Source organism: Scyliorhinus canicula, chromosome 19 (assembly GCF_902713615.1).
Source record: "Scyliorhinus canicula chromosome 19, sScyCan1.1, whole genome shotgun sequence".
NCBI lineage: Eukaryota > Metazoa > Chordata > Chondrichthyes > Carcharhiniformes > Scyliorhinidae > Scyliorhinus > Scyliorhinus canicula.
In genome coordinates this window covers 76,629,764-76,649,206 of record NC_052164.1, presented here as the reverse complement: position 1 = coordinate 76,649,206, position 19,443 = coordinate 76,629,764, and the positions used below count along the sequence as shown (strand labels likewise).

Below are 19,443 nucleotides of genomic sequence, written 5' to 3'. Positions count from 1 at the left end.
TTTTAATTCCAGATTTTTATTGAATTCAAACTTCAACATCTGCTATGGCAGGATTCAAACCCTGGACCCCAGAGCATGGCTCTGGGTGGCTGGATTATTAGACCAGCGACAATACCACTCTGCCACTATCTCCCACATAACCTCACATTTACCCACATTATACTGCATCTGCTACGCATGTGCCTACTATCTCAGCCTGTTCAAATCCCACTGTTGTATCTCTGTATCCTCCTCACAGTTCACCTCCCACCTTTGTATCATCTGCGAATTTGGAGATAAGACATTTAGTTCCCTCGTCCAAATCATTAATATATAATGTGAACAGTTGTGATAATAGGAACGTAAGTATTAGCAGCAGAATAGGCAATTCAGCCATTTGAGCCTGCTTCACCATTCAATTAGATCATGGCTGATCTCTTCCCAGGCTCAAATCCACCTCCCTACCTGTTCCCCATATCTCTTTAACCCGTTTTTGAATCAGAAATATATCTATCTCCTTCTTGAAACCATTTACTGACTCAGATTCCACTACACTGTGGGGCGGTAAGTTCCACAAATTCACTATCCTCTGTGAGAAGTAGTTCCTCCTTATCTCAGTTCTAAATCTACCACCTCTCAACCTATGGGTTAATGGCCACATTGTGCCCAAAAAGCAGCTTGCCACAGTGCAGCATGGTCAATAAAAGCCAGGAAAGCCCGCTCCCAGGATCTACATTGCTCACGAGACATTGCGATATGATTCCCACCCATTGTGGGTGGGCCCACGTTTTATAAAATCTGCATATTAGAGCAAGACAGCTAGTCTCACTTAAATGTGCAGATTCCTGAGTTACCCCAGTCATGGGATCTATTCCCTTTCCCTCAGAGACCTCAGGCGAGCATTGTTCAGTACTGGTCTCTGGAAATGGGGACCAGACAAAAAGGCACCGAGTCTCCCAGGGGTTCAGAGGTCCCCAGGCGCATGCCGTTTGGGAAGGGTGGCACCCTGGCACTGCTGGTGTCACCTGGGCTGTGCCACCTGGGTGACAGCCGGGAAATACCCAAGTAGCACTGCCAGGGTTCCAAACTGGCATTTCTGCATGGGTATGATTCGGCTGGGGGTGCTGTATGCAGGTGTTGGGGAAGTGCCGGGGGATCACTTTGGGGATCTTGGAGATCAGGATTCGCTACATTGAGGAGTTCTGGTGTGTGGAGCCCCTCAATGTATAAAACGGGGTTATGTGCGGCCTCCGTCGAACATTCCCCGATGAGACCTTTATCAAATGCGATTCACGTTCTATAGCCTTGTGTTTCTCGGCGCTGTGAGTGCTGGGAAACAAGCTGCTAAAACCACTCGCTCTTGGACTTTTCTCCAATTTAGTTAAATCCTGCCCTCTCCCTGTGACCTCTCATTTTAGTTTGCCCAATAAGGAGGAGCATTTGTATACAATTACTTTATCAATCCCTTTTGGTATCTTATATACCTCGATCAGATCATCCTTATAAACTCCAGCGAGTATAAGCCGAAACTGTTTAATCTCCCCTCATACGTCAATCCTTTCATTCCTGGAATCAATCTGGTGAATCTCCTCTGAACTGCCTCCAATGCCACCACATCCTCCCTCAAATAAGGAGACCAAAACTGGACACAACACCTCAGATGTGGTCTCACAACCACCCTGCACAATTGCAACAACACTTCTCTACTTTTATATTCCAATCCTTTTACAATAAACACTAACATTCCAGTTTCCTTTTCATTTACATGCTATACCTGCAGACCGACTTTCAGCCAATGACGAACAAGGACACCCAGATCCTTCTGCCCAGATAAATTTTGAATCTGTTTTCCATTTAGATAATAATTTGCCCTTCTATTTTTTTCGGCCAAAATGGACAACCTCCTCCTTACATAGATTAAATCCAACTGCCAAATTTTCGCCCAATCTCACAGTTTATCTATATCCATCTGTAAAATCTTTATCTGCTCTTCACTGCCTAATTTCCCACCTATTTTAGTTTCATCTGTAAACATTGCTATGTTACAATCTGTCCCTACTTGCAGATCATTTATATAGATTATGTAGAGTTGAGGTTCGAGGACTGACCCCTGCGGCACCCTGCAGTTCGCCAGCCAGAGAAGGACCCATTTATCTCAACCCTCAGCTTTCTGTCAGTAAATCAATCCTCAATCCAATCTAGTACTCAACCCAGCATTCCCTGTGATCTCACCTTCTGGATCAGTCTTTTATGCGGCACCTTGTCAAACGCCGTCCAAGATCTCTGCGGGACCCTACTAGTCACTTCCTGCCAATCTGAAAAGACTCACTTATTTCAACCTTTTTCTTCCTGTCTGCTCACTAGCCTTCTATCCATCTCATGACACTACCCACTTCAACTTTACATAATAATCTGCCAAAAGCCTTCTTAAAGGCTAAATAAACCACATCCACCGGTTCTCCCTGGTCAACTCTACTAGTTCAATTTTCAAACAATTCCAGTAGATTTGTCAAGCATGATTTCAGTTTCATATATCCATGCTGACTTTGTCTGATTATACCACTGTTTCCCAAATGCTGTGCAATGAAATCCTTGACAAGGGCCTCCAGCAACTTCCCTAATGCTGACGTTAGGCTCACTAGTTGTGAGTTCACTGTTTTCTCTCGACCTCCATTTTTGAACAGTGGGGTTATATTAACCACCCTCCAGCCTGTAGGAACCATGACAGAGTCCAAAGAATTTTGGAAAATGACCACCAATGGATCTACTGTTTCTAGGGCCTTTCCTTAAGTACTCTGGGATGAAGATTATCAGGCTTTGGAGATTTGTCCGCCTTCAATTCTATTAATTTCTCTGAAGCCATTTGTTTCCGAATATTAATTTCCTTCATCTCCTCACTTGTGCTTCTCAGAACCTCTTCATGCAGTGGAGCAGGCAACTGGAACTGCAGTTTAACATTCTCCAAAACACAGCACCTTTTAGCACAGGTTCAGTCTAGTTTGCGCCACGTCCAGAAGGGGGGTGCAAACCTACCATCTTATAAGGTTTCAACAGTGCCAAAAAGCAAAGCTGGCATCTGTATTTGAACTTATTTTGAGGAGAGCGTCAAGGAGAAAATTTGATAGTTTTGAAATAATCTGTGAGTTTACCGAAGATTAGAAATATTGATCGAGGTTACTGTTCAGCTTTCAGCATTGAAGGGTGATTTGAAGGCGGGAAGCAGGACAAGAAAACAAAGAACATAAGCATTGCTATGAATCCTTATTACATCTCTGAGCGCCCCAAAGTACTTCACGTTTCATTAATTAGTTTGAAATGCAATTTCTGTTGTGAAGTAGGTGAAAATCAGCTTGTAATTTAGCAATGGATTGCATGTAGGGTGTTTTTGTATTCAGGTGTAGAGCACATTCTGAGCGGGGAATATCAGTAAAATTGTAGGCGTTGGAGGATTAAGGGAGGCAGATAAGAGAGCCCGGGGTTTTCTGCATCCTCACCATGTTTCCCCATGCCCCCTCCCCCTCCAACCTAACCCACCCCCCCAACCGAAGATGATGGCCAGTTGCGTTGCTCACCAGCCATGCCACCTGGGAATCAGCCATGGGGGTGTCACCTTTGGCAGGACCAGAAGACCTGCTGGAGGTTATGCCCAGAAAATGCTGGCCAGAGAGAGAGAGATATAATGAATCTGTCTCCTTCTAGGTGCTGTGTGATAACAGCTGAACTTCTGGAGAATCTACAAGTGTGGCACACAGGGTTCATAAAAGGATCAAAACTCAAGACTCACGGAATAGGAGGATTAGTGTCAGCCTGGACTGAAAAAAAACGATTTAATAACAGAAAATAATTATATGGTCAATGATTGTTTTTGATGAAGGATGTTAGACGGTGCTGGGACCATTGCTTTTTTGGTATATATATATATATATATATGACTTTGAGCTCAAATTTGCCAATGATATCAAACTTATAGGTGTGGCAAATAGTGAGCATGATACCAGACAATTGCAACAGGACCTCTTTTCCTCCAATGACAGCAAACTTCTAATTTTTGAAACAATTCTGATAATTCCCCTCTCGTGAATCTTCAAATCCTTCGTGAGCAGAATGGGCAGACGTGACTGATAGAATTTGATATTCAGAAGTGCGAGGTGATGCACTTTGACAGAAGGGACAGTTTCCAGGTCTGTGTCTTCAAGGTAGAGCTGGAAGCATTGTTTGAAGATCTTCCAGTTGGCCCCTAGGTTACCGGTGATGCGGAGCGGCGGTGGCGGGCAGACGCTGTCCATTTTGCAGGATGGCTGTATGCTGGTGGAAGCCAGATCACTTGCAGGTAGGTCTAAGAAGTTCTAACATCCCTCAACTACTAGTACAATGATGTGTTGGGTACTCTGGATCCGTGGAGACTGCGTTTCCCTCAGCAGTAACACATACAGGCTACCAACACTTGAAATAGTACAACACTATTTTATTAAGCTGGAAACTGTTGAACATACTTTCACTGTGGGTCAACACAATGTTAGATTAAACTAAAGACCTATGCCTCTCCTAACCAGTCTGTGCACTCAGCACATGGTGAAGATCTGTGCTGTAAGCTGTAAACTCTGTCCTGAGAGGCTGCATCCCGAATGAGCGGGAAAACTGATGCCCTCTGTCTTTATAGTGAGTGTGCTCTAACTGGTGATTGGCTGCGGTGTTCTGTGTGTTGATTGGTTTTGCTGTGTGTCAATCAGTGTGTGTGTCTGCACCATGATATACTGGTGTATATTGTGACAAACCCCACAACCCAAAGATATGCAGGTTAGGTGGATTGGCATGCTAAATTGCCCTGTAATTGGAAAAAGTAAAAATAATTGGGTACTCTAAATTATTTTTTAAAATGCACTTGACACGGAATTCTGTTTCATTTCCGTTAGATCGCGCCAAGAGAGTATGCAGGGACAGTGACCTTGAGGTCCACGTGCATAGATCTTTCAAGCTGGTAGGACACATTGAGAGAGTAGTTAGCAAAGGACTACCTTCTCAGAGGCAATTAAGGATGAGCGATAAATGCCGGCCCAACCAAGTGACACCCATGTCCTGTGAAAGAATACGTTTCAAAAAGCACAGCACCAGGTTGTAAATTCTGTGCAGTGCACCCTCCTTAACTGCTCGGTGATGCTCGTTTCCTCTGCTTTTTCCAGGCTCTTTCAATGTGAATTCATTTTAAAGAGCCTAAAATCAGGTTACAAATTTGGTTTGGCACCTCCAAATGGTTGGCAACTGACCCAGAAAAGTTCAAGCATTGTGATATCAATTTGCATTCTCTACGCTGCCTGTGATGTGGCAAGGCAAGTGAAACCCAAACTGACTGACGTGATGAGCCTCACAATCAGCTCTTGTGAGCAATGGGGACAATCACGTAAGGCAGTCAAAAGCTTTCCAGTTCACTTCCTGTGAAAGACAGTTGAACAGGAGGTACAAAGACAACCAAATGTCCTCAAACTGTTTAAGGAATCAATAATTAATTACTGGGCCTGAGGAAGCAGCTTTGGGCAAACTGCTCAAGGATTCATTGTTTCTAATGTGCACAGTTTCATCAGGATTTAGCTTTGCACATTTGAGGGACACAATTTGTTTTGCCTGACAAATAGCGACAGCATCTCATTTAAAAACATGCACGGGTTTGAAAGAAGCAAGGCTAATATATCTGTTAGAATTTTGTCCTACACGAAGATTGTGGTGCATAATTACTACATGCCAGTTGATTATATTAATTACAGGGTTCATACCCTCGTAGGAACCTAATTTTAAAAGTTTTCATTGGGAATCATGGTGTGATCTGCAGCCCGTGTATCACACATCCATAATAAGCACCTCACCAACTGTATCTCGAACAGCAGTGCTTCGCGACAGATATATGTATAAAAAAAACAAACAATCATTCCACACGCCCAGAAAATAAAACACCTTCCATTGCCAAACTCCAAATCAAGGTCGCAGTATCCATCGGCGGTGCTGTGGCACAGTGATTAGCACGACTGCCTCACAGCGCCAGGGACAGGGGTTCAATTCCAGCCTTGGGTGACTGTGTGGAGTTTGCACTTTCTCCCCGTGCCTGCATGGGTTTCCTTCAGGTTCGCATGTTTCCTCCCACAGTCCAATGATGTGCAGGTTAGGTCATCTGGCCATGATCAATGTCCAGATGGAATGCTTTTTTGGAGGGTCGGTGCAGACTTGATGGGCTGGATGGCCTCCTTCTGGAATGTAGGGATTCTATGATTCTAGGGTGATTCATGAAGAGGAGCATTCAGAAATCTGTGTGTGCTTGGCGAGACAGAAAAACTGTCCCTTATTTTCATCAGGTTAATGCAGTGGAGGGAAACCTGAGGCCCAGGGCCAGATGTGGCCCATCTAGATTCTGAGTGCGGCCCACAAGACATTTTGTTGACCGTTGCCCACGCACTAGGTTGCCACTTTCCACTAATTTCTGTCCATGTTATTCTTTTCCTACCAGTATGACCGAGGTGATATGCACGTAAAGCAAGGACAAGTGAAGGGCGTGCTGATTGTCCATAGCATTGACTGCGAGAGCCGTGCACTCCCTCTGTGTCCAAAGTGTAAATATTTATTTTGTTTTGACTCTTTGAAGTTGATGATAGTTCTTCTAATAGATAAATGATTACCCATTAACTATAACTCATTACAAAATGTTCAGCGTTTTATTAAATGTATTTCATCTTATTCATAGGGTCATGGTTAGTGAACAAGCCTATTTCAATCTTTTAGCCCACTGAGATGAAGGAGGGCCACTCAAGCAATGCCCTCACTCACCTAGGTTTCCTAATACTGGGCTATGGTCATTCAGAAGCGATGCTCTGATATGTTTTGGTGTAATCTGAGTGAGCTGTGTTCAAATGAATGGGGGAAGGTATGCCATTTATTTGGTTAATTAAGATGGGGGCCATTTTAAAAGCTACTGTAGCCACCTGGGGTGGCCACGTCCCGATTCCAAAATGGATACTCGCAAAGAGTGCAGGGGAAAATGGACAGCACTAGAAAAACAAGCAGGTACAAAGTTTCCTGTGGATTGGAACTTGCAGAGCCCAGACAGAACTGAAACTACAAGCTATTAGCATAGTAATGAGCTATCTCCGTGGACAAAAAGAAACATTGAAACAATCGGTACCAGGACAGACTCCCCGGCACCAGTGGAGACTAAAACAAAGGCAGGCCAACGGTTACCTAGAGCCCGCCCAGCGATCGGGGAACGACCCTGTTATTGGAGAGAATCGATACAAACGATTGGGACATGGTCCAATTAATTGGGACCAAGTTCAAGGTCCGCCCAGAAGGGCGCAAAGCTCCTTGGGGTATAAAGCAGAGACCCCAAGGTCAGTTCGCTCTCTTACTCTTATTTCTCCATCTTCACCTTGGCCTTTGGCTCTCAGCGACGAAAGGCCCGCCAAGCACCAGCCAAGTAAGTCTAAGGTCAACGCACGCTACGAGATAGGCGCTCCTAGCTACTATTCTATACCAGTTCGAAGCCAGCAGTATCAGAACCGGACAACGGCCATTGTTCCTCTGACTGAGTGCCCCCCCCCCCCCCCCCCCCGAAGCTAAGTATAGGCCTTTAGTAGTAGTTGTAGTTTAGCGAGTAGAGTTTATGCATGACTAATAATTGACTGTGTGTGTAAATAAATGTGCACTGATTTCAAACTTACTAACTGGTGTATCGAGTCATTGATCAGTATTCGACTTTGAACCTTGTGGTGGTATCAGAAAGATACCTGGCGACTCTTGAGCAAAGGTAATTAAAACAGAGCAAATTAAAGGAAAGCATAACGAGCAACACTACTTTTTAAAATCTTGAGACCTCATTGTTCTCCACGATTGCTGCTCTTAGATAATCTTTAAAAGCTCTTGATTTGATTCCTTCTCTGTTGAAAAAATGCCTGGATAGTTCAAGAAAACCCAGCTGATCTTAAGCCCAAGATCAGGCACTTGATTTAAATAATCATACAAGCAAAACTGTGCTTTGGCAATTTATGGTAAATTGGGTTAAGTGTACCCAAGAATCTGCAAGTTGAAGTTGATTAAAATATTGTTTATTATTTCCTGATTCCTAGGTTTTTTGATCCAGATTTCGAATGGGTTTAAATGTGTGCATCTCTGCTGCTTGCAGATTCTGTCTATAAACAGTGGGGCAATCGCAAACAAATTCTTGCATTACCTATGACACAGTACAGTACAATTTCAGTCACAAAAGTAGTATGTACCGATATGTGGAGAATATAGAAGAGTCCAGTCTGGCCCCTGGAGTCACATTACTGAAGGAGAAATAAATACCTGTTGTTGGGGATTAGATGGAGGAAGGCCCATACTGCAGATAACATGTTTTACAGGAGCCACTGGTGCCACATGCTTTCACTCAATATTAAAAATACCAAGCATTCCATTTTTCACATTGAACAAGGTAAAATACATAAAGTTATGAAATTATATTCCAAAGGTATTGCCTTACTGAACACTTCAATTCCAATCATGGTTCAATGGGAATTTCACCATCGGAAACGTGACTACACCAAAGATAACCAATTATGTGGATCGCTGCTGATTCTATTGATTATTCAAAGGATTGATCAAGCTATTTGAATTGCACTAAATCAACATCTGAAATATAAAAAAGAACTTTCCAATTTAATATGCGCTGAGTGTCTTATCCATTATGTGCTAACATAACACACAATGAGCCCTAATTAATTTAGATTACATTCCGAAACCAACAGATAAGTCAAAGGCCCAAATAATGAATACAAATGTTTGTATTGCGGTATTGTAACAATGTCATTCTTCTTCCTGAGGACTTGGCCTGAAAATGTTAATCAAATGCGAGGTTGGTGGAGTACGAAGGTTCCGTGGATGCCGAATTGTTATTGACTTTCATTTGCACAGGCCTGAATTTTATTTCAGCCAAGGGTTATGTCATTTAAATGCAGGAGAGTCTGAGGATGGATATTTTCACCTTTGTGTTTCGCCAAATAAACTTTCCTCGCTCTAATCCAGACTCAGAACCAAAGAGATTTTGCCCGTAAATTTCTTCTCTTGCTGGTGATGGATTTGAAGCCGGGACGGACATGTAATTAGGTGGGGTGGCAATGTAACGGGACCCCACCACCTTCCTGCCTCTGCCAGAATTAAGCGCTGACAGGGTCGACCTTTCACTTAATGACCACATACCCACCGCCACTGGTAATACCCCGATTGCCACGTGCTGTACATGGCAGCTAAAACTGTGTGGCCAGCTTATCACCTCGTGAGGGAGGGGTGGTTATGGCCCCTCAAGCAAAAGACCAGACATCAGGAAAATGGGAGAGGGGTGGGGGTCATCCTCTAACCCTGCCCTTGCTGCGGCTTCCTTGCAATCCCATCCCAGTGAGCACCCCCCTCCCAACCTGGTGAAATTACCCCCCCTACATATTACTTACCTGAGGCCTGGGATGCTCCGCGATCCTGGGACTTGGGCCCTGTCCTTCTGCCAGCAGCCACTATGAAGGAACATAGATACAATTAGGCGGAATATAGATAAATATGCAGAACTCAAATATAATTAGAACATTGCTTTTTAGGAATGAAGATTCCCTTAATTAAAAACCATCTGTGGCTGGTGTAGCACAGGGCTAAAGAGCTGGCTTTTAAAGCAGACCAAGGCAGGACAGCAGCAGGGTTCAATTCCCGTATCAGCCTCCCTGAACAGGCGCCGGAATGTGGCAACTAGGGGCTTTTCACAGTAACTTTATTTGAAGCCTACTTGTGACAATAAGCGATTTTCATTTCAAGAGAAGAGTTAAAGTTTCCATCCAGATATCTCCGCTATACACAGAGATATCACTGCCATACAACAGTACGGACTTAAAACAAATGTCCATTATCTGACGATACAAAGTATCTATGGGTGCTAGAATGTTTTCAAAGATCTTTGATTATAAGGAATGTCATATACATTAATGCGAAAAGGACAAAATATGTAGATCCTGTCTATTTTAAACAATCCCAGTAACATAGCTTTTAGCAGAAGGAATGTTGAAAATAATATTAACAGACACTAACAAATCTTTGTGATGTAAAGCATGTCGAACTTGTTTGTGACCCGATACAATACCTGATGGTGCTAGGGTGAGAAAGGAATTTGTCAAGAAACTGGTACAAGGTGGAAGCAGACATCATCAATGTGTTATGAACCATTATTAATTCAAGTAAAAATGATCAATCACAGAAATGGAATGTTACAAATAACCTTGACGAAAAATTAGGTGCTATGGGAATGCAACCTCGGGTAGATCTGGTTGAAAAATAAACAAATTGAGTATTCTTTGTAAAGTTCGAAAAAGTTTTAAGAATTATGCAATTCGGAGTTCAGGAAACAAATAAACATAAGTTATATTAATTGCTGCCGTAATACATGACAATAATTTTTGACCAGTTAGTAAATATATCACCTCACATAGTATTCTGTGTACAACTCCAATAGCCCCATCCATGCACTCTTATATGGAGAAATAGATTATCGAAAAGAGACTTTCATAATTTCTGGGATATTTATAACCTAGTGATGCGGCCATCAATTCACATGAGAAGATTAGAAGAAGTGAACAGTGGTTTTAATAAGCTAGATGTGTGCCTGCCTGCGACTGCTCTGTACTGAGTGCCGCCTACAGGCTGCAGGTTTATATATCACCCCCGAGGGGGCGGAGCCAGAGGCAGAGCCCACAGGGGCATCAACATAGTACAGTACAATACAGTGGTGAATTGCAGAAGCAATACGTTCACCACACCTAGCTGATGCTTATTAAGGACTGCTGTCTGGAAGAAGGGAATATGCTTTGTTGGCTTCTTTCCTCATGCGAGAGATCGATCAGTTTTTGAGATGCAAACAAGAGTCTGTGAGACCAGACTAGCTTGACCTTTGAGAGTAATTAACAGAGAAATGTTCTCGGTCTGGAATAGTCCCGTAAGGGGTTAAAGGTAAAATTCACTGCACTCACACCCTACCCAGCGGCACTGCTTAGCCTATAAGCTGCTGTCCTCTGATTGGTGGCAGCTCTTGGTTGGCGAGACCTTCGGTGTCGGCCCCTGAATCCAAGAGAAGTTCCACAACTGCACTCGCCACCGCCTGATTGGCTCGTGGTTCGATGGGCCTTCTCGAAAAGAGGCAGTGGGTGTCTATCATTGGCTCTCCAGCCGGCAGGTGAGACTGCCCTCCCCTATCCCTGCCTATTGCTTTCAGGAAAATGTATTTACCAAGCTTTTGATGCAATTATACAATACATGTGTATTCCCACTGTGGCAACGTGCAAGTGACTTATTCATGTACCTGACCTCATTGGCATTACAGCACCATAGGCAAATAAAATACACCTCCTCCACATAAATGGTTGAATCAGACAAGCCAACATAATTTCATATTTGATCCTTGGTCAACATTACGTTAGTTGATCTCTGACAAGTATTAATGAAACTAGATTGAAAATGCAAACCAACCAAGGTTGTCATCCAGAAATGACTGCTTGAAATCTACGTGTAAGCCTGTTGAAGAGAGGTCTGAATTGACTCAGAACTATGTCCCTGCAGTCAGACAGCATATTGACACTTGTTGTCAAGGCTGCACAGTAGCTGTGGGCACCACGGTAGCATAGTGGTAGCACTATGGCTTCACAGTGTCATGGTCCCAGGTTCGATTCCCGGCTTGGGCCACTGTCTGCGCGGGGGCTGCATGTTCCCCCTGTGTCTGCGTGGGTTTCCTCCTGGTGCTCCGGTTTCCTCGCACAAGTCCCGAAAGACGTGCTATTAGGTAATAATAATAATAATCTTTATTGTCACAAGTAGGCTTACATTAACACTGATTTGGACATTCTGAATTCTCCCTCTGTGTACCTGAACAGGCAGAGGAATGTGACGACTAGGGGCTTTTCACAGTAAGTTCAGGTAATGTAAGCCTACTTGTGACAATAAAGATTATTATTAAATATGAGCCCTGATCTCATTGGCAAGATACGAGCAAATAACCAACGCCTTTGCAACCATCCAGTGAAGAATCAATGTCTTCAGTAGAGGAGGGGGAGAAATATGAGGGTAACCCGAAGGATCTGTCACTTTACAGATCACACCAGTCTCCTTGTAATTTCACAAACATTTGTATTTAACACAAATATTTTCATAATAAGAACATGCTTCCATTGGTACTATTTGGGAGAGATTTCTGTTGCCTTTGTCATGGACAAAATGCATCACGTGCCTGGATTTTACGCATTGAAGTGCGGGGGTGGTTTATGTTTTTGTTTTTTGTTGTGGATTGATTGGGCAAACATTAAGTCTTGTGATTTGCCAAAACATGCAAGGTAGTAATTATGAGAGGATACATTATGAGCGGGCCTATGGTTGAAAATTTAAGTTTTGTTCACCAAAAGTACTTTTCAAGTATAGCTGTTGTTGAATTATGGGCAAAACTCCCAGCCAACTTGGGCACAACAAAGTCACTTGAAGAAATTAGGGATAAAGATTGATCAGGACACCAAGAGGACTCATCTAATCTTCTTCAAGCATTGCCATAAGAACTTTTACATCCACTTAAGCGGGCTTATGGGGGTCTTAGTTTAGTTTCCCAAGCTTGTTTAGCACAGGGCTAAAGAGCTGGCTTTTAAAGCAGACCAAGGCAGGCCAGCAGCACGGTTCTATTCCCGTACCAGCCTCCCTGAGGCGCCGGAATGTGGCGACTAGGGGCTTTTCACAGTAACTTCATTTGAAGCCTACTTGTGACAATAAGCGATTTTCATTTCAGTTCATTTCATCTGAAAAGTGACACGCGCGATAGCACAACATTTTCTCAATACTGTATTGAAGTGATAGTCTGTAGTGTGGGCTCAAGGTTCTGGAGTGGGACCATGATCTTCTGAATCAGAGGTGAGACTATTAATATTGAGTCACAGCTGATGCTACTATTTGATGTCTGAGTTGCTTTCCCTCGTATTTTAATGAAGCCCACATGGATTTGTCACAAGGGTCACAATCTGGAGAGACAAGATTTTGAGACGGCAATAGCATGCACTTTTCAGTTTTAATTTGAGAAAAACATTTTAAAAGGAAGGGATTAAGGACGACAGTTTGTTTTACTCTGTTGAAATATTCTAATTTTTATATATTCTTATTTAAGTAATGAAATAGATCATGGGCGGGTTTCTCTGTTAGCCGACACCGAAACTGAGAAATGCGATTTGGCGGAGAATAGCTTCCGACGCCAAAATCGCAGCAGGTGCCAATTTGACGCCAAATCGCGTTTCTCTGTCACCTCGAAAATGGCATCAATGTGTTTCACTGCGCACGTTCAGGAGGCACCATTTGCATATTATTAGCGGGCCGGAGCTGATACTCTCCAGGAGTTCCGCCAATTTTAACTAAATAAGAAATAATAGTCTGCCCGTGTTGGGATTGGTGTGTCAATTTGAGAGTGTAAAGGTTGTGATGATGATATGTGCCTGCGGCATTATCATGTAAACGTGCCCAGCACAGCAAGGGTTAACATGGGACTGGACATTGGTACCACTCGCAGTGTGATGTATGTAGCACATGGTCAGAGAACAGTCTCGAAGAACACTGTAAGCAGCTAGCCTGCAAGACCATACTTGGAAGTGTAAATAGTTAAAGCCTAACAATAAAGGTGTCTAAGTTTAAACCCAAGGCTCAAGATTTCATCAATGGGCCACAATCTCTGCAACATAAAGAATCACGTTAAGTCCATATTATGACAAGGAGCTTCTCACATCAGAAGAATTAGAAACAATCTTACCATATTTCTTCAAAGTGTCACACTCAGACCAAAATGTGCATTTGGCTTTCCAGCTGCACAAATCATTTTTCACTCCAGAATTTGAGCCTCATTAAAGAAGAAAAATGAGTGGACGTATTTTAATGGTGGGCCTGATGGAGCTGGCACCCGGATCAACGGAGACTGGGGCACCATCTTTAAAGGGCACCGTGAACTGATGTTTTACTCTCCACCCAACCACACCTGGACAATCATCGGGGGCTCCCCTCCACCACCGTGGATGTATTAGCGGCATACCTTTCAGAGGCCACACCGCCGCGCCTACAAATTTCCACCTTCACTGCCAGCTCTCCCCTCCCCCAACCATACATGAATGGAACCTCCCTCCTACCAATAGCGGCATGATGGCACAGTGGTTAGCCCTGCTGCCTCACAGCGTCAAGGATGTTGGGTGACTGTGTGGAGTTTGCACTTTCTCACTGTGTCTGTGTGGGTTTCCTTTGGGTGCTTCAGTTTCCTCCCACAGTCCAATGGTGTGCAGGTTAGATGGGATTACGGAGATGGGACGGGGGAGTGGGCCGGGGTGAGGTGCTCTTTCGGAGGGTCAATGCAATATTGATGGGCCAAATTGTCTCTGCCTGCACCGTAGGGGTTGCATGGATTCTGTGGCTATGGAGCTACCAGAAGGACCCACCCTCGAACTGCCCCTGGCATAGTATGGCACTGCAAAGGTGGCAGGATCAGTGCCAACCTGTTCCAGTGGGCAGTGCCCTCATATCCCTTTCCCTTGGGGCCTATACTTACCATTGCGCCTCCGGAGAATCTCCTCGACTGAATCCTGTATTTAAAAAGCTTTGTAAACCTCACCAGTGGAGCGGCCTGTTAATAATATTAACATTCATCATAATCCATTCAAATGAGGTTATCGCACTTTGTGTGCATGAACCTCGTGACATTGCCGGTGAGGTGGTGGGTCAAATCAGGAAACGTGCTCCCTCCAGAGATTTTGGCCCATGATGCCGTTCTCTCTGATAGCGATCGGGGCTGAAAATTGCCCCCAAAGTAAGAGACGAGAGAACTAAGCATTTGCATCCATGCATTGGTGCATCACTTTTTTCATGAGGTCTTGGTTTTAAACTCTCCATGAAAGGGTTAAAACTCATCGGCGTTAATTGCAGCAAATGTTTTCCTTTGATTATTTACTATTCCCTTTTCTGCAATGTGGGCTTTAGCTTCGCAGCACTTCTGTTTGTACTGTTTAAACATGGCATCAACATTTGTTACTGCTATTAACTTACACTTATTATCATTGCTTATTTCATTTAACTTCAGCCAGAATCATAGAACATTACAGCGCAGTGCAGACCCTTCGGCCCACGATGTTGCACCATCCTGTGAAACCCTTCTAAAGTCCCTCTAAAGTCCTTCATCATCCATATGCCTATCCAATGACCATTTAAATGCGTTTAGTGTTGGCAAGTTCACTACTGTTGCAGGCAGGGCATTCCATGCCCTTACTACTCTCTGAGTAAAGAACCTGGGCGTGATTCTCCGCACCCGCGAGAAATCGTGAGGCTGGCGTCAAAAACGGGCGGGTTTGACGCCAGCCTCCGCCCCCCCCCCCCCCCCACCCAACCGGGAACCGATTCTGCTCCCCGGTCGGGGCTAGCATCCCGCGGCCGTGAACTCCGGCATCGCGGGCTTAACGAATTTCGTTAAGCCCGCAAGCCAGAGTTAGCAACGGCTGATGCGTCAGATGACGTCAGCCGCGCATGCGCGGATTGGACAACTCCAACCCGCGTATGCGCGGATGACGTCATCACGCATTTGCGTGAAACCCGCGCATGCGCGGGCCGGTATGCCCCTCAGCCGCCCCGCGAATGGATACAGCGGGGCGGCGGAAGGATAAAGAGTGCGCGGGGTAAGTACCCGCTGCCCACGATCGGAGCCCACTGATTGCGGGCCCATGGCACCCTTGGAACGGCCGTGGTACTGCTGTGCCAATCGGTGCCATGGTTCCCCAGATCGGGACTTTACGGCCGTTTTTACGAACGGTCAGACCAGGTGTGCTTTACATTCATAAAAACGGTCGTAAAGGCCTTGAAAATCAGCCCATCGGCCAGCTGAGAATCGCTGCTCGCCGTAAAAAAAGGGCGGGCAGCGATTTGTGTCGGGGGGCGGGCGTGGGGGGGGGGGGGGAGAATAGCGGGAGGGCGTCGGACCAGCTTGGCCGTAAAAATTTACGCTGCCCGCTATTCTCCGCCCCGTCGTGAGTGCGGAGAATTCCGCCCTCTACCTCTGACATCTGTCCTATATCTATCTGCCCTCAATTTAAAGCTATGTCCCCTCGTGCTGGACATCACCATCCGAGGAAAAAGGCTCTCGATGTCCACCCTATCTAATCCTCTGATCGATAAACTTTTAATCCACCCTAGTTGAACCAGCTGAATTTTTCTTGTAGGGAGGCGACACCAAGAGTGGCAATCGATAAGGAAACAACTCTTATTTGTGGAGTGACTTTCACAACCTTTGCACCTCAATGGGCTTTACAGTAAAGCGCAGTGTTCTGGTTAAGCAGCTTTAGAGAGTCAGAGATAAATGTACAAATGCAAGATGCGAGGTAGGGATAGGTAGGAAGGAGGGGAAGTAACAGGTTGACCATCAGCCCCATAGACATGTTGGGGGATTGGCCCGAGAGTGAGCAAAAATATGTCATGCATGGATGGAGTGGTGTACAGCTGGGATTCACACCTAAAAGGGATAGAATAAGTGTGAGGAGATTTTTTAAAAATGGCCCAAGAACTTCCTCAGTGGAGGCAAAAAAGACCAAAGAAAAGCAGATTCTGAGGTGAATGGAGTAGATCGAATTCCAACAAGTGTATGAAGGGCATTCCTGGCAGAGATTCCAGAGTGGGGGTTGGAAGATAACCTGGCACCCAGTTGGGTTGTAGGATAGTTGTTTCCAACATGACTCTTTCTTCGGGGAGGTAACAGGTTCTTAAGAAGAAGTTTCCAGTAAAGTTTAGAGGGATTTCCTGGTCGGGGGCTGTGGGAGGAGCAGTTGGAACTTTCTAGAGCCTGGGAGTGATGCAGACCCTTGATGCAGAGAATAGAAGCCAAGGAAGATAGAGCAATTCGAAGGGGAGAATTGAGAACAAAAACTTCAAATAAACCAGTATGGGAGGCATAGTTTTGCAATTTTCTTTTTGAGATTTACATTCAGTTACCTTCTTTCCATCTGAACTTACCTTTTTGTTTCCCAAACCAGATGGTGACATCATTAGGGGGCATAGCCTCAAAATAAGGGGAAGTAGATTTAGGACTGAGTTTAGGAGGAACTTCTTCACCCAAAGGGTTGTGAATCTATGGAATTCCTTGCCCAGTGAAGCAGTTGAGGTTCCTTCATTAAATGTTTTTAAGGTAAAGATAGATAGTTTTTTGAAGAAAAAAGAGATTAAGGGTTATGGTTTTCGGGCCGGAAAGTGGAGCTGAGTCCACAAAAGATCAGCCATAATCTCATTGAATGGCGGAGCAGACCCGAGGGGCCAGATGGCCTACTCCTGCTCCTAGTTCTTATGTTCTATTGACACTCGAGGCTGGGAACCCAGGCTGCTCCATGCCACACCTCGTGGCATATGTATGCAGACGATGACGCAGCAACTATTGGGCGCAATCTACCAACCATGTTACAACCGAAAGGCAGCGCAGCGTGGGACAACGTGATCAGTAGATGCCGGGTGATCCCGCTTCCAGGATCCACTCGGCTTGCCTCACAAGAACTAACTCGATCTCTCGAGACATCGCAATGTGAATCCTGCCCATTGTGAGCGGATCACGTTTTGGCAAATCAACATTAGAGTGAGACAGCTAGTCTCACTCTAATATGCATTCCCACGATCTACCCAAGGTGCGGGATCACTTGGGTGAGTGCAGTTCAGTGCTGGTCACCACAAATGGGGACCAGACGGAGCAGCACTCATGGGGGTCTCCGAGGGCATTGCAGGCCTCCAGATGCTTGCCCTCTGAGCAGGGTAGTACCCTGGCACTTCTGATGCCACCTGAGCATCTTGGCACTGGCACCCTGGCAGTGCCACATAGGTGCCAGGCTGACACGACCAAGGTGCAAAACTGGTATTTTTCCCACGCTGCAGATTGGGCCCAGGGATATCCTGCACGGGGGGTGGTGGTGCGGGGGAGAGCCTGAGGGCCCCTTATAGATGAGTTGTGGTTTTGGAGTCGAGAGATCCTCAGTGCAGAATACAAGACTAAGTGTGGCCTTGTCAAGGTGTACCTCGCTGAGGCCCAATATCTACCTGAATGGCTGTTCAGTAGTGGGATGTTTCTAAGTGCTACGAGTGCCGGGAAACACCCGGCTTAATACGCTCACTGTGGGACTCTGCTCCCATTCAGGCAGATTCCACCTATTTTATTTGTATTTACAAAGAGTCAGGCACCTGCTCCATGCAATGTTCTTTACATTGTTCACCACAGTTGCAAAGTAGAACACTTACTTGAGCTACAACAAGCTTAGGTGAGTTGAATGAGGCATTTAAAATATACTGAATGAAGAATAATTTTTCAAGGTATCACAGTATTAGAAAATAGCATGTGCTCCTAATACACTGACTCTTGGGATTTGCAGGTGTACAGATAACCTAATTGTCATGCATTGTACTTCAGGCATCGCACGTACGTATTTGAGAGAAAGTCAACCTGACCTCCAATTGACCTGAGGCTCTGGTAAGAGAAGTTAACTTTTAATTGACCTTTTAGGAACACATCAAGTTGCACAGAGCTTACAGCTTGATGCAGAATAATAGATCATGCATTACAGGGTTTAACATCTCTGCCGTTCTAAAATGACACATCCTTGACTTGACCAAGAGCGGTACTGCTGTGGAGCCAAAAATCTGCATTGAAAAGGCCACATCAGCATTCTAAGCATCACATTGTCCAAAGTACATTTTCTAACACTTACGATTAAAGTTACAATATCTGCAATTTTGTAATAAGTCTTTCCACAAAAAGGGTTCTGAATTACAGCTTGGAAAAAAAACCTTGCACATTTGAATCAAAAATTTAGACGATTTGCACCTTGTACCTTAGAAAGGGTACATCTATGGTTGGCAGAAGAGTACATTTTACACCATATAATACTCCTGCTGACTTAGCACCACCATGGGAGATTCATATATGCACATCATTTCTTATGGAGTCCTTCACACGTCAGACACCATAATTCAACAGAATAAAAGTGCAAATAAAAAAGACAAAATGTAATCATTTTATGTTGAGGTCAACCCTAGATTCATTGCTTTTGTTCAGAGATGTTTGTGGATTGACCTGAAGGTAGGCAATTACAAGTCCCTGGCAATCTGCAAAATCATGAACAATAATTAACCTGCAATTAGTTTTAGGCTATTTCTGACAATCAGATTTAATGGCCACCAAAGAAAAGGTCATATACACATAAGCACAGAACCAATGTCGCTGCAGGAAACTACAAGGTGCAGCAATGCTTCTGTCACGAGAAAGCAATCTGCATTAAATAACACTTTTCATCTACAGGAAAGTAATTGCTTCCCAGTACAGAGGGCAGTTGGTGCACGGGCATGGGGAGAAAAGGAGGCACAGGTGAGGAATGGAATAGCTTGATTAAAATGGTG

General features: G+C 44.6%; 1 protein-coding gene across 5 annotated transcripts in view; it reads right to left on the bottom strand.

Annotated features, from left to right (window-relative positions):
- Positions 1 to 19,443, bottom strand: part of LOC119954114 (opioid-binding protein/cell adhesion molecule-like) — a 1,170,645-nt gene that overhangs the window by 281,157 nt on the left and 870,045 nt on the right. For all 5 annotated transcript variants that reach the window (XM_038779012.1, XM_038779011.1, XM_038779013.1 and 2 more), the window contains one exon: positions 9,444 to 9,503. In XM_038779012.1, coding sequence (XP_038634940.1) covers positions 9,444 to 9,503 — 60 coding nt within the window. The remainder of the gene's footprint in view (positions 1 to 9,443; positions 9,504 to 19,443) is intronic.